Source organism: Diceros bicornis, chromosome 10 (assembly GCF_020826845.1).
Source record: "Diceros bicornis minor isolate mBicDic1 chromosome 10, mDicBic1.mat.cur, whole genome shotgun sequence".
Classification (NCBI taxonomy): Eukaryota; Metazoa; Chordata; class Mammalia; order Perissodactyla; family Rhinocerotidae; genus Diceros; species Diceros bicornis.
In genome coordinates this window covers 59,366,719-59,382,145 of record NC_080749.1, presented here as the reverse complement: position 1 = coordinate 59,382,145, position 15,427 = coordinate 59,366,719, and the positions used below count along the sequence as shown (strand labels likewise).

Genomic DNA, 15,427 nt, shown 5'->3' with positions numbered 1-15,427 from the left:
TGGGTGTGACTCTGTTAGTAATTTGGGTTTTATGATTATCATGTTCCTGGATGATCTACTGATAATCCTAGAACATTGTGGAACCGTGGGTTGATAAAGAGGCTCATGTTTCATTGAAGTGCAAAGATTTTTTGTCACGTCTACACTTATTTTAAGGGAACATAGGAGCTGTCAAACCTCCCATTAATAAAATACCAGCTTTATCAATTATTTTAACCACGTAAGAGAAAGGAAAATTAAGTGGCAAATTAGAGCAAAGATACTGATGAATAATAATGTGGATGTCTGAATATCTGATGCGTCTTCTCTCCTAAGGGCCATTTAAAAGATACATTTAGTACTTCTCTGTTTCTAAGTGCTTCTGGCCTAATGCTTTTGAACTATAATAGTTTAGCTAATTCTCCTTTGGAAGAGAAATTAAATGAACAGAATGATGATGATTTAAGATTTACTTCAATTGCAGGAAAAAAACAAATGCAAACCACCATACTTTTCTATCTTAATTGGGATGAGATAGTCTGATAAACATAGTCAAAGCATGTTCTTTCTGTCTCACTGTTTTTCAGATGTAAAAATGGGCACTTGTTTTACATGTAAAGATGAGCAGCTGACCTTTCTTTCCAACTCCAGCGGCATCTTCTTTTGTAGATAATCTGCTTCATTAATGAAAATCAGAAGCAGCTTGAAGTATTTCGTGCATAATTAATTATCTTGGCAAGAAGATTTATGAATGTAATTTTTCTCAATTGCTCCAATCAGGCATAAGTGAGACAAACAAATAAATTAAAACTAAGTTATTCACGGTCTCTTTGTATAAGACAGTGTCAAGGACATCAAGGAGTATTAAGACATGAGGGCAGATAATCTCTTTTTACTACCCAGATCACATATAGCTGTAAGATAAACGTCTTTGTGGGAGGAAAATGAGTGATAGAATTCACATTTGGAAGGTTTTATAATTTGAGTACCATGTATATCATAATCATGTAACCACATGTAATCATACTCCTTGTCAATAGGCAGTTAAAAAGATATCAGAGATGACACACATAAGCACAGCCTGAGGGCACCTGTCTTGTACCTGGTGGGCAGCTATAAAACTCTGTGTGTGTGTGTACGTGTGTGTGTGCATGCACACATGCATGTGTATTCTCCTTTATATGATGCTCCCTTCTAACTAGATTTAGAGCTTGAATGGTTAGCTTAAATTAATATAACATAAAAATGCTTAGCTTAGTGGCTAGCACATAGCAAGCATTTTAAAAAAAATCTTTCTTTGAATGTAGCTTTCTAACATTGGCTAGCATAAGACCAAAATAAGGGTTGAATTATCTTGGTGATAGTGGTATCCGATAATTTGCCTCAGGAACAGACATACATGACTTTCCAACCATGCATAGATTAAAATTTATCACAGAATTTTATTTTAGCACATAGACTGTCTCTAGAATTCACTCTAAGGCATTCCAGCAGTAAATGCAAAGTATCTTAAAGTTTCTGTAGGAGAAGCATGTCAGTTTGAAAGCAGTAGAAACCCCTCCTAAATAGAATGCATGCTAACCACCATTGCTTTCAATGACACTGCATGTCAAAGGTCGTAACAGAGGGACTCCAGTACAGATAGCGTGGATATCAATCCCAGCTTTTCATGTACTAGCTATGTGATTTTGGGCAAGTTACTTGGCTTCTGTGCCTTGGTTTCCTTTTCTGTAAAATGGGGATAATAAGAGTATCTATCTATAGATTTGTTGTAAAAATAAACAATATTATATATATATATATATAAATGCTTAGAGCACAGCTTGGCATCTGTTAAGTGTTAAGTAAATGTTCAAATGTTCACCGTATCACCACATATGTTGCTAGTCACTTTCTGAGCTTTACTGGATAGTCACCAGCACACACAACCCTACATATTGGCTGCATCCCACACCGATTCTCTAAATCACTAGATAATCTTAGCCTTCTAAAATGTTATGATGTAGTGGGGAAATAGATGCCATTTCATGGCTTAGTATCCAGTCTAGTTTATTCAAAAGGTCAACTTTATCTCTAAGATAGAGTTAAAAATCAATTTTCCTCTTCCTAACTTTTTCCATCCCTTAGCTATTTCTTTGTTTCATATTTGCTTATTATAGTTGATTACATTTTCATTAAGCTTAGTTTGTCACTTCTATATACTGTTCAATTGGACTGATGGCTCAACAACACTTTAATTAGGCACAATTATTTAAGCCCCTAAATTAGTTGATGAGATGGTTGGGAGACACGCACTGTGACTAAATTACATTCTCAGCAGTGGTAGGTATTTGATATATTTTGATGACAAAGCCGTTTGATACATTTACTCCCTGAGAAAGGCTCTGCATTGCTCCCCGACCCTCGTTCCCTTCCATTGTATGACAAAGTTAGCTCTTGCTACTTGAACTATCTGCCAAGCCCCGGGGCTGCCTGTGTATCTCCTTCCACTACCTGGAGCTCTTTTCCTCCCCTGCACCTGGTGTTGGAGATTGTTGGCTTTCCTTTTCTCCTCAATACTGCTGCCACCCCAAACTGGCCAGGGAGTGGGACTCGTTCTCTCCTCTACCCTCATTCTCCTGGTCCCCAAAGACAAGCATAGGGGCCCAATTAATTTTAATGCTTTCTGTACGGAGACTCATGAGCAAACAATATAAACGTCACACATTGGAAGGATTAAAACATCCTTTAAAATTTAGCGGTTATTTATCTTGTCAATATGATAGTTTCATTTTTTCCAACAACCAGGTGTTTAGGCTAAAGCTTCAGTATGAAATCCATTAGGCTGCATAATCTAGGAAATGGGACGGTGATGTGAAAGTGTCAAACTTTGGTCCCTCTCCTAAGTAGCCCTGTAATGTCTGTCTGTCTTTTTCTCTCTCTCTCTCTCTCATACACACACACACACACACACACACACACAAACACACAGTGAATATAATTGGCTCCAGATCACTTAGAGTGGAGCCCTAAGTTATATTGGGAAATCCATGCCTTAGATGTCTTTGGCAGAGATGCACATTGCCAGAACACCGATCTCTGTTACTTTTCTGAGGAAAAAAAAAACAAAAAACAAAGAAAACCTTTTCTCTACTACTTGGAAGATTCCCTACAATGGGTCATGCTAGAAATAAAATTTAGGTCCAGAGATGTCCACTGTACTGATTTCTTCCGTCGGACAAAACAGCTTTCCACCATTAAGTAGTTGGAAGGAAGAGGCTACCTAAACACAAATAAGAGTTGAGCCCAATCTTGGGCAGGGAAGAAATCCTTAGTGCCATTTTTCTTGCAATATAGATGTTGGAAGAGAAATGATATGTTAGCACAAGTCAGAATAATTAAATACATAAAATTATGATTCCAGACAGGGAGATAGATTATCTGTGAAGCTGTTGATAAAGTAACAAATTTTGCCTCATGACAAAAAACATATTTTAGCTTTCCTACTGCCCATCAACAGAGAATATTGGAATCTGATAATTGTTGAGGAGATGCTAATACTTTCCAGTTGACTTCAGTAATTCATGGAGGGCTTCCAAATTCCACAAAAGAAAACTGTGAACATTGTCATCCTGGAATCTCTGAGACGAAGTCCAAATAATAAGGAGCCAATAATTATATCAGTCCCAGAGTGCATCTAAAAAGAAACGCAATCCGTGTTTTTGGCAGTGATTCTTCCTTCCTCTCCTCGTCCCAAGTCCTTAGGTACAAACATCAGTGACACAGCTTTAGTGCCTCTTCTCCTAATCTACATTATCACCTAATGGAGCAAATGGCTATTCGAAGTCTGCTTATTGCCTAGTTCAATATGGAGCACATTTGACCAAATTGCCTAATGCAAAATAATGACAACTAGTTTCCCTAGTGTAAAAAAAGAGAAAGAAAAAACCTTATGGGAGCTAAAATGGTACTTATAATACTAACATGCCTTCAAAATCAAAGTAGACATTAGAATTGTCACCTGTGGCCATCAATTATAGTTGAAAACACCTCGGTATATGTGCATTTTTGATAATTGGAAGAGATACTGTCAAAAAGTCTTGGGTTAAAGAAGATAAATGATGCCTTTTTCTTCCGTTATCAGTTTTTTGTCTCTAATAGTAACTGGTTATTTGGCAAGAGCTGTTCTGCACATGGAAAAGAAAATGAAAGTAATTTGAAGAGATTTTCATCTTCCCTTAAGCATTTCTGTTCTGGTGGTTTGAATTGCTTATTGCTAGCTTGCTTCCTCCAGCATAGTTTTAAACAAAGATCAAAAAATAAGGTCTTATCTCGGATTGTAGAACAAATTGCAGAGAAAGAGACTGATGGCTTATGGCAGTCCGATGCCTCACTTTGTGTTATAGCAGAAGTTCACCTTCTTGCCACCTGAGTTGTTTATCCTTGACCATCAGAGAGCACTTTCTATTGCTGTGTTTCTGTGTTTTAGTTCTGTCTTTGGCATGTATCGTTTGGGAACTGGAATTCTCAGTTTATGCTTGCTGTCGCCTCTGCCCACAGCCAGCCTCTTCCTCTGAGGCACTCCTTCTGACGGCCTGACCCACACATCCGTTCTCCGCTCTACTGCCCTATGTCCACTGAACCTCTGTGGTTGTACACAGGACCTATTTCCATGTTAGAATCAGATTCTATAACTACAGTGTTGCATTTTGGTTTTTATCTTAAGAACGTTTATAAACATAGCCTGATAAGAACCCTTTGGTTCTGCAGATGGATGTGATGAGAAGAAAAAACACTAGACAGGAAAGTATGAATTCCAGCTATGGCACTGCTGCCTCCACTTGTGGGACTTTCCTCTTATTGGTTGTGTGACCGTAGGCAAGTTGCTTAACCTGTCTGGAGCTCAGTTTCTTCATCTGTTGAAAAAACAAATATCTCCATCATAGGAGGGGTGTAAAGATTGGATGAGGTAACTTGTAACCTGCCTAGAGTAGTACCTGACACACCTCTGTGAAGGTTGGGTTCCTTTCTCATACTTCCTCTACTCTGATCTCCCAGCAGGGGGTTGGCGTAGAGATGGGTTATTCAACAAGCAAAAACTAGTCTGTCGTTGCCCAAAGTTAATATCTTCAGTAGAGCTCTCTTCCAACCTTCCCTTCTTTCTGGTACATTCCTGCACCAACTCTCTTTCAGGCATCTTCAGTTCCCTGGGCCTGAAAAAATGCTGAAGTCTCATCTAATCAAATAAAGAAAAACATAAGATGGAGAGAAGCCTTTTTGTTACTTCTGCTTCCCTTAAAGTTATCATCTGATCCCTCCTTTACTTAGCCAAGAAATTGCTTTGGAAGAGTCATTAGTTCTACTTCCTTACCCCCCGACTCAGTCCTCCATTAATGCTTACCAATCGATATCTCATCCCACCATTCTTTTTTTTTAAGCATTTTTTTTTTAATTTTTTATTTTATTTTTCCACCAAAGCCCCAGTAGATAGTTGTATGTCATAGCTGCACATCCTTCTAGTTGCTGTATGTGGGACGTGGCCTCGGCATGGCGGGAGAAGCGGTGCGTCTGTGCGCGCCCGGGATCCGAACCCGGGCCGCCAGCAGCAGAGCGTGCGCACTTAACCGCTAAGCCACCGGGCCGACCCCCACCATTCTTTTGACTCTATTTTAAATTGCCCTTAATTAAAACTCAGTCCTTAGATCTACATTTAACAAATAAGGATATTCTGAATCTCCTTGAATTGCAAAACCATCCAATAAAAATTATAATGCAAGCCACATATGTGATTTTAAATTTTCTAGTAGCCACATTAAAAAAGTGAAAAAGAAACATGAAGAAAGTAAAAAGCCATATAAAAAAGTGAAAAGTGGTGATATATTTTGTTTAGCCCAACATATCTAAAATAGTATTTCAACATTTAATCAATATTAACATTCTTAATGAGATATTTTCATTATTTTTTATACTAAGTCTGTGAAATCTCCTGTGTATTCTATACTTAGAGCACATCTCAATTTGGACTTGTCACATTCCCAGTACTCAATAGCCATGTGTGGTTAGTGGCTTCCGTATAGGACAGTGCAGGTCTACACCATCTGGCTGAGTTTTCCTGGCACCCCTCTTTAACTTCCAGAGCAGCTCTTGGTTTTCACTGAACATCCCTGATTGCTCCTTCTTTGCATCTTTTCCACTCCAAAAAATATCTGCCCCACTTCTTCTCTACCTTAGTTCTACCTCCTCTGGGCACTGAATACCTGGAATGTCATGTCAAACCAGTGGGATGAATACAAACACGTTGCTGGTCAAGCTGAAAGGTAGGAACTGGGAAGAGAAGAAGAATGTTCTCATTTACCCCCTTAATCCATCATTGCCCAGAACCAATTTCCAGTGCATACTCTGAATGCTTTTTGTTCTTCCTTCCTTTCCACACTCCGCCAACCCTTGACTCACGTTTTCATCCTTTTGCAGGGACCACATTCTACAAAATGTCCTGATGCATCATTTACTGTACTTATCACTCAGGCTTTTGGACAGCAGCTGATACAATTAAAACACTTATAAAAAGTGCTCTTGGAATATCTATGCAGCTGTCTGCAGTAGCTGCTCGCAGGACACAATGACTGATTTCCTGGGTGGCAGAGTATAATGGTTGACATCTCTCAGTTGTTTAGGATGTCTTCTTTCACATCAGAAGGACTCTGAGAACCTATTCTGCATGCATCCCACAGCACACACAGTAAATCTGATCTAAGAGGCTACTCATGTGTGTGAATGCCTCATGATGAGATGTAACACTCTCATGATGTAACATCTCGTGATGAACTACTTACTTCTGAGTTTTATGCCAACTTATTTTTATGTTTCTTCCCAGGGTGCGTTCAGTAGTAAAAATGTGGTGATCTAGAGAGTCAGCATGCTTTATCAGGCAGGTATGTGATCAGGATAAACAGAATACCACCATAGATCTCTAACTATATTCTCTTATAGGGAAGAGTATTGCCACACAGGAATAGTATCCTTTGGGGAGTGGAAATAGTATTTGCCAAATCTAGGGGATGAGGTCAGTAGATACCTTCTAAAAATCAAAACAACTCACTCCTTCCTGGCTTTCATAACTGCTGGCATGTGCTAGATGACAAGTCTTTGACTCACAAAATTAAATAGGATGATCTGAGGGTTCAGGCTTCTCACCTGTTTTTAGAGATTAGCAAACACCTGTTTGTACCCAATTGTTATTCACTCAGATTCTATATTAACTTTCCCTATTAAAGCATTCTTGAGATTTCTGAGTTCCTCCTGCTTTAGCTAAGAATAAATAAAACTCACTCCCAGTACTTAATAAAATAAATGAACTCTGACAGTTAGTTATATTCATGATCCATTTTTCTTTGATGAAACATTTAAATCACTCCTCTAGTTGTATTTTTATATGGGCTCACTGTATCTCTTGTCAGAAATTATTTTTATAAAATTAAATAAATTAATAAATTTTACAACTCTTAATAAAATACTGTCTGTGAATTCTAATATGCACGTTATACATATCATCTAGTTCTAATTGGGACACCAGAAAGACAGACTATCTTCAAATAATTGTAAATACATAAACACAATACTTTAGATATGGGGACTGGCTAACGTGTATATTATGCACAGATAACTAAATATTCTGAAGAAAATGAGGTGTACTTCACAAAATTGCTACAGTCACCATTATTCTTTTCTTTGCACTGATGGTAGCCTAAAATGTTGGTTAACAAAGATTTCCAATTAGTAGAAAGCAATTTTTTGCTTTCTCTTACCCCAATTTTTTATTGTCTATTCCATGCTGGAAAATGCTAAGCATTGATAGGGACCGTTTGATCGCATACTCAGCTTTGTGATATCATCCCTGTAATGGTAATGAAATGTCCTATTCTAGGTAGCCCCTAACTTGACTTCTGTGTAGTTGTGTGTATGTGTGTTGTGGTGTACATTTATTGTGTGGAGCTTCAGAGCTAACCTAACTTTCTCCTTAGCCACCTGCTTCACACATTTCTCCACGTTATAGGAATTCGGAGAAATCCTGAGGTTGTTGCGGGCAAGACAACCGAGGCTGGAGAAAGACACAGCATAATGCTAGGGCAATGCCCACCATTTTGAATGGGCTGCTTAGATTCATTTTCCGGGTTTTAACTAATTCCTCCTGATGACCAGGGCTGTAAGACTTAAGTTACTCAAGGATGGCAGCAGGGCACTGCGGAAAGAGCATGGACTTTGAAATAATGTAGGTTTAGGGACAAATCCTGGTTCAGCCACTTACTATATGATCCTGAATAAACTGCTACCCACTCCTCATCTCTACAATGATGATATCATACTTGTTACAGAGTTGTTGAGACAAATAGAGATGATGCTCCAAAAGCAATTAGCAAACTGTCTGGCATATAGTGGGCTCTTAGGAATCAGTGGCTATGACGTGATCATGAGGATAATACCGTATAGGATTTGAGAGTAAAAATCCAAGTCTTTTGCCTTTAATTGGGATAAAGAATCTGCATCCAGCAGCCACATGTCATTGGTTCTATGTCAACTTATGTCATCATTTAAAAATGTACAGCTTCTTTCAAGTCCTTGGCTATTTGTTGTTTTAATACTATATAAGGCACGTATTATAAATCAAGTGTAAATAAATGTGAGTTATGCCCTTAGCCATTTATAATGTCAACGGAATTTTAATAACGTTTCTATTTATTTTCTGAATACAGATTTCGAGCAATTGCAGCAAACTACATATTTTTGCACTGTTTTATGGTAGAAATATAATTCTACATGTGCTGTTTAATATCTTCATGTGGGTCTATGTAACTATATTCAGATTCATATTCTTATCCAGGAAAGAAGATTTATATTCTAAAAGAATGCATGATTTATAGACTGTGTGAGAATCTATTTTGGTTCTTCTTTGTTAGGAGATTTTGAATTATTTTCTTCATGCCATGTAATCTTACTGAACTGATATATTGTTTTCATGCTTTTGAGGGATTATTTTGTTTTTTTTTCTCTTAAGCATGTAGAGATTGAAATGAAGAAAAAATAAAAACCCAATCATATTAATTTAATACATGAGATGAGTTTATGTCAAGAGAAATTGAAGTAGCTTAAGTTTTCAAAGGTTAAGGAAATATTTCTGATTTTTTACTCACTTATTCTAATCATTTGAAATTTGATCTCTCTTTGTTGCTTCCTACCTAGGTTACTTGTTGGTTTCAGAAAACCATAAGAGATTTACAGGAACAAAGTCTAGGTTCGTCACTTACAGACAATGAGGAGCTAATCCATAAGCACGAAGAACTGATAATAAACGCAAAGGTAAGAGACACATTAAAAAATAATTGAAAAATGCATGGACTTCTCTTGAATATGCTTCTATATGTAATTTAGAGGAGTACTAAACACTCTCTTTCAATAATCGACTATTTATATAGAAAAGATTCTGATAGCATTAGCTAATACCACTGCCCACTGAGGGGGCTTCTAGAGTCTTAATGAACAAAACAGCAGCTTCTACAGCTAAATCAGGAAGCTCTAGAAAACAAGAGGCTAACACTACTAGACAATGGTTGAAAATAAGGGAGACAAACCAAATAAATATTTACGTGTTTGGGAGGATGAAATTTGAGCAGGGTTCAGGGGAGGCATAGATTACATTTGTCTAGACTGAAATCTCCTCGTAGGGATCCAGATGCTTTTGCTTGTTTAAAACAGTTTTTTGCTTCTCTTTGAACTCTGCAGTAACATAGGTATTCAAAGTGTTTGGTTTGAATATTTGCTGGACTGCTAAAAGATTCAGTTACAAAAGACTGCTACCACTGATGATTTTTTAAGTTCTTTAAAATTTTTCAGCATTTGGTTTATCTGTTTAGGAAATTAGTTTTTTCATTGAAGTTATACAACAATTTGTTCTACGTGTGTCAGACTCTAGTTTTATCAGTGAAAATTCTATCAAAATCCCTAAGTGCTAAGCACGAGAGATGACCTGAATTGCACAGGATGGTTGCTTCCTTTAAAACAAACAAACAAAACGGTATATTCACATAATTGAATACTTTGGGGTTATATTCACAGTAACTGGGGACTTATTATGGTTGCTCACAGCCCTGAGGACAGTTTGGAGTAGAATATTTGTGAACATATAACCTCAGTTCTGGTAGGGCACAGTTTCTGTCATAGTTTACAGTTCACATTTGTGGGTCTGATGTGCATAAATAGAAAAATATAGATAGTCTTTCCATCATTATCCCTATATTACAGACATAAGGGGTTTGAGAAATAAATTTTTAATAATATATATTTATTACACAAAATGCATCACAGAAAATTTCAAAACTATAAGAAAAATAAAAAGAATATAAAAATGAATCCTTCAACCCAATGATAAGCATTATTGAGATAACCGCTATTAATATTTTAATGCATTCCCTTTCAACCCTCCCATACACAATTCTAGAAACACAACATTAGAGTCATGCTTTTTTTTTTCATTTATGACTTTATCATAAATATTTTTCAATGTAACCTAATATCCTTTAGCTGGAAAATATTTCCTTATATGGATGAATTCATATTGCAGGATTACATGTTTTGGTTATATGTAGCTGCTAAACCATATGAATATCCAAGCAAATATTATATAAAAGGGTACAAATTCCTGATATACCCCATTATGTTCTAGACAAGTCAACTGCTTCCTTTCAGGGTCCTGAGCCACTCAGGAACCAGTTATAGATCTTATGCAGAAGCTGAACATTATACCATGTGCTCTGTAAGTAGTTTTCAAGCTGAACTGGTTTTGGAAACCGAGGCAGAGAGGCCTATTTCTCTATTATCATCTTTGAGAATAAATTTGGGAGTATTTAAAGGTATTAGTTTGCTTTGCTGGGAGTCCCTGTTTTATTACTTTTCTTAAAGCATTCTTTTTTTTTTTTTTATAATTTTATTTATTTATTTTTCCCCCAAAGCCCCAGTAGATAGTTGTATGTCATAGTTGCACATCCTTCTAGTTGCTGTATGTGGGACACGGCCTCAGCATGGCCAGAGAAGCGGTGCGTTGGTGCGCGCCCGGGATCCGAACCCAGGCCGCCAGCAGCGGAGCGCGCGCACTTAAGCGCTAAGCCACGGGGCTGGCCCAAAGCATTCTTTATGGTGTAAGATTTTCCTTCCAAACTATGGGCTAGTCTATGGAGCCCTCAATCTCAATAGTATCTTTAGAGATTACCAAAATATTGAGTAACTATTTAAACTGGATCAACCAAATAGTGATGAATACTCAAACACAACTTGTTGATTAAAAGGTTTTTAAGACGCTTTCCATCGTTGTGGACACTAGAAAATCCAACGACAAGATAACTGGTTGTTCAAGGTAGCAGAGGTCTCTGAATCATATGGGTTGAGAGAGACCCCTCAGTGTAAATGCAGAGGATGCAGTGTTGCTCTGTTCTGGAGTGATCTGGGATGGCTTTCCAGAAAAATGAGGTTGGAGCAGCTGGATGGGATGTGAGCAGTTGGTTAGGACATGGTGGTTGTTCCTGAATAAAGCAAAATAATGATCAGGCCAGTTTGGCTATGACAAGAATTAAAGGTCCCAGCAATATTTAACCCAGAGAAGAGAGACTAAACCACATTGTCTCAGAGGTAATTAATACATATCCACAGCCATTCCATAGGAAAGAAATGCTAACAATGCCTGGTCATTACAGGGAAGTAAACTTCCAAAGGTTGGGAAATAGAAGAGATTCCTGAGGCAGTGGAAGGTGGGCCTAGGAGACCTCAAAACTCCCTTTAATCTTCAGATTCCATAAAGGAGACAGGATTTAGATTACAATATCAGTTACGCTTCTTATATTTAAAGCAACATGAGTGTAAAAAATCACCTTTTCAGAGCTGGCTGAAAGGAGTGGGACTAGATTGGGAAAATAACAACTTTTCTTAAAAGTGGAGGAGGTATTTCATTCATCTTGGTATTCTCAGCACCTGGGACAGTGCCTGGTATAAAAAGGATATTTGATTCATGTCTGTTTATTAAGCCCTTTTAAACTGTGAAGAAGAAAGAAACATTCTTTTATTTTCCTTCTGTGATTCTCTAGTGACTTTAGATAATCACTTAGCCTCCTTTTACTAATCTATCCATCCATTGTCTTTATTTCTTTATTTTTAAAAAATTTTGGCCCTCAGAGGGGAGTTACACAAACTCTTTAATTCATTGTAAGTCTCTGGCTTGGCCATTCTCTTTGTTTATTTTATTATTTCCCCCTTCATTCTCTAACCCCCTCACGTTCTCATTCTCACAGGCACGCACTCTAATGGGTTCAATATGTGTCTTTAGACAAATTCCCATTCTTAAAATATATACGGAGTTACATGTTTTCAATTTGCATAACTGGCATTAAGGAGTAGATCTCATTGTGTTTCTTCCCACCACACTGCTTGCCTCTAGTTTACATCACTCTCTGAGTTCTTCATTATGGTAATTCTTAGATGCGGTATAACTTGGGAAAGTCCTGTTACATAGATAGTGATGTTCTACTTCCATCCTTCATAACTTTAACTGCCTCTCACTTGTTTATCCCTTCCTAACACCTGATCTAGTTCACTGACTCTTCTACACACTCCTTCTGCTATTCGGCCAGCCTGCTGAGTTTTTCATTCAGCTATTACATTTTTCATGCCCAATTTCTCATATTGGTTCTTTTTCATAACTCTTTTCTCCTGCCTCATCTGTCCAATATCCTTCCTTATATCTTAAGGTATACTTTATTCATATATTACATTTTTGGTCTGTCCAGTGCATTAATTCTGCTTCCTCTGATTTAGGTAATTTCAGTGTGTTGCTTGTGCTCATCAGATGTTATTTTTTCCTGTGAGTTAATATTTCCTTGGCATATCAGCAATTTTGATTGGTGAGGTATGGGAGATGTGAAAGCCAGTGCTGTAACCTGTCCCCTTCTGGGTGAGTTGAGAGGGTGCCCTTAAGTATGGAGAGATTCTGTTGTAATAAGGGCTTAACGATTCCCCGTTTGCCCCCCTACCCCGGGCACATACAAAGGAGGGGGCCCCTTGGAGGACCTCCCACTGGTTGGACTCTTGACCCTGCTTTGTTCCAAGACCCATTTCCTTGGGTTCTATTCTATCCAGTTCACATGGTGGAGAGTTGAAGAGGGCACACTAAGGAACAGGTCAGGTTGCTTACCTCTCATATATTAGCTATCCACCTGGTCAGATTCCAGTGCTGTCCTGAGGTTGTTTCTCCCCTCTGGCTGGTACTGGGCTGGGGCTACTATTTTCTGTCCTGAAAAGGTGTGTTGACAAGCAATTACCAGACAGAGGGGAAGAAAAAGCATCTCACCTAGAAAGTTTTCCCCTGGCATATCTCCTGTCTGTGGCATCCAACCTGACTCTATTCCAGAGAGCCATGTGCCCCTGACACTAAGACTCAACCACCTTTTGGCTTCTCAAGGAAGGTTCTGTTTTCTATAAACTTTACTCTCACTTTGTTGGCTTTTATGGAAGGCCCAGCTACATAATTTTGGGACCCAGTGCAAAATGAAAATGTAGAGGCCTTTCTTAAAAATTATTGAGATTTCAATACAGCAACAGCAGAGCATGAAACCAAGCATGGGGCCTTTCTAAACACAGGGACCTGTGTGATGACACAGGTCACTTACCCATGAACTGGTCCTATTTACAGTGTCAGGATTTCTGGAAGGACCTAGCAATCTTTGCTGGTTGGACATTTTCCTTAGCTACCTTTACTAACTTCTTCCCCCCTGGATTACCAAGTCTTCTAAAAACAGATTATAATGCTATAATGGGTTGCATCTACATGGAAAAAGCAGGTTTGAATCTCTGCTGTCACTTACTTTGTAACCTTGGGTACACTTGACATCTCTGAGGCTCACCTTCCTCACCTGTAAGGAGGAACTATGAAAATTCAATTAGGAAATGTTTGTGAGAGCACCCACATTTTAGTAGTGGCTCCAAAACTGTTGTTTCCTTTTCCATCCATGGTGTAAATGTTCCAGTAGTTTTCATTTGTGGTTTTTCAACAATCTCATTCCTTGTTCTTTGAGAAGGAATCCAATTTTATATGTCCTTAAACAGGAAGCAGCATATTACGTTTTGGACTTTTATTTGGGTTGGGTATGAGGAAAAGAAGGGGGAATATTCCTTTCAAAGGAGATTTAACATAGAAATAAGGCCTCAAGCTGGGGAGTCATTAGTGAAACTCACATAAATAATCTGGTAACACAGAGAAAGTAGGTGTTTCTGCTCCCCACAGCTAAATCGAACAGCAGGAGCTGTTTTGTATTGCTTGTTAGTCTACTCAGTAAGTTCTTTCTAAATAAACTTTGAAAATGCCTCTATCATTTCTTACTGGAATACATTCAAGTAAGAAATATGGCAACTTTCATATCTCTTAATAAATGTGATACCTTATTCAGAATGTGTTGAAATAATTGAATGAATGGATTTTTTTAATACAAAATTTGACTATGAGTAATTATATTAAATTGCACTTTATTTCCTAAATATGAAAAATATTCTCCTTTCACATATGTAACAGATAAAGAAATAGCAGATGTGGATGACTGTAAACTGCCCTTTGGTTAAGAACCTTAAACAGGTTCTTAGATTGCATCATGTACCAACTTGATGCCCCAAGGCTTGAATTCAACCTTTGGAGCTCAGAGGTGGTTGTAAGATGTATTAAAATAATATGTAGAGCCGGCCCCGTGGCTTAGTGGTTAAGTGCGCACGCTCTGCTACTGGCGGCCCGGGTTCGGATCCTGGATGTGCACCGATGCACCGCTTCTCCAGCCATGCTGAGGCCGTGTCCCACGTACAGCAACTAGAAGGATGTGCAGCTATGACATACAACTATCTACTGGGGCTTTGGGGGAAAAAAATAAATAAAATTATAAAATAATATGTAAATAAACACTTCCTTATTATCTCCTTTGAGGAGGCATAATCTCTTCTTCTTCCATACATGAGAAATAATCTTCATGCAAGAACTGCCTTCAGGAACCAACCTGCGCTTTTGTTGCGAGGAAAACTTTTCTTCTTTTAATTTGGGTCCAGTGGTTGGAACAAGTTAACTGGCCATAGACAGATTAACAGGAGTAAAGACAAGTTTTATTTTCACACATACATGTGGGAGCTCCCAGTAGTAAAGGTTTATATATATTAACTTAACAAAAGGGGGGCTATTAGGGCCTTCATGGGAGAGTATGGAAGGTTCTATTGGGCTTTTTGATGCTAATGAAATGGGCAGTCTGTCACTTCCTGGCTGAAAGTTTCCCCGTGGGAGGGTTTATGGCAGCTTAATTCATATTTCCTGGTGCTAGGGGTCAGTCTTCTTTCAATCAGGAAACTCACTGGAAGGAGGGTTGCTCTCAGGTGTATTTTCAAAGGGCTCTGTTTAAGT

The 15,427-nt window shown here is 38.1% G+C and overlaps 1 protein-coding gene across 1 annotated transcript in view; it reads left to right on the top strand.

The window, feature by feature from the left end:
* CCDC141 (coiled-coil domain containing 141) overlaps positions 1-15,427 on the top strand; it is a 192,082-nt gene that overhangs the window by 65,167 nt on the left and 111,488 nt on the right. The window contains exon 6 of the mRNA XM_058549342.1: positions 9,196-9,312. Coding sequence (XP_058405325.1) covers positions 9,196-9,312 — 117 coding nt within the window. The remainder of the gene's footprint in view (positions 1-9,195; positions 9,313-15,427) is intronic.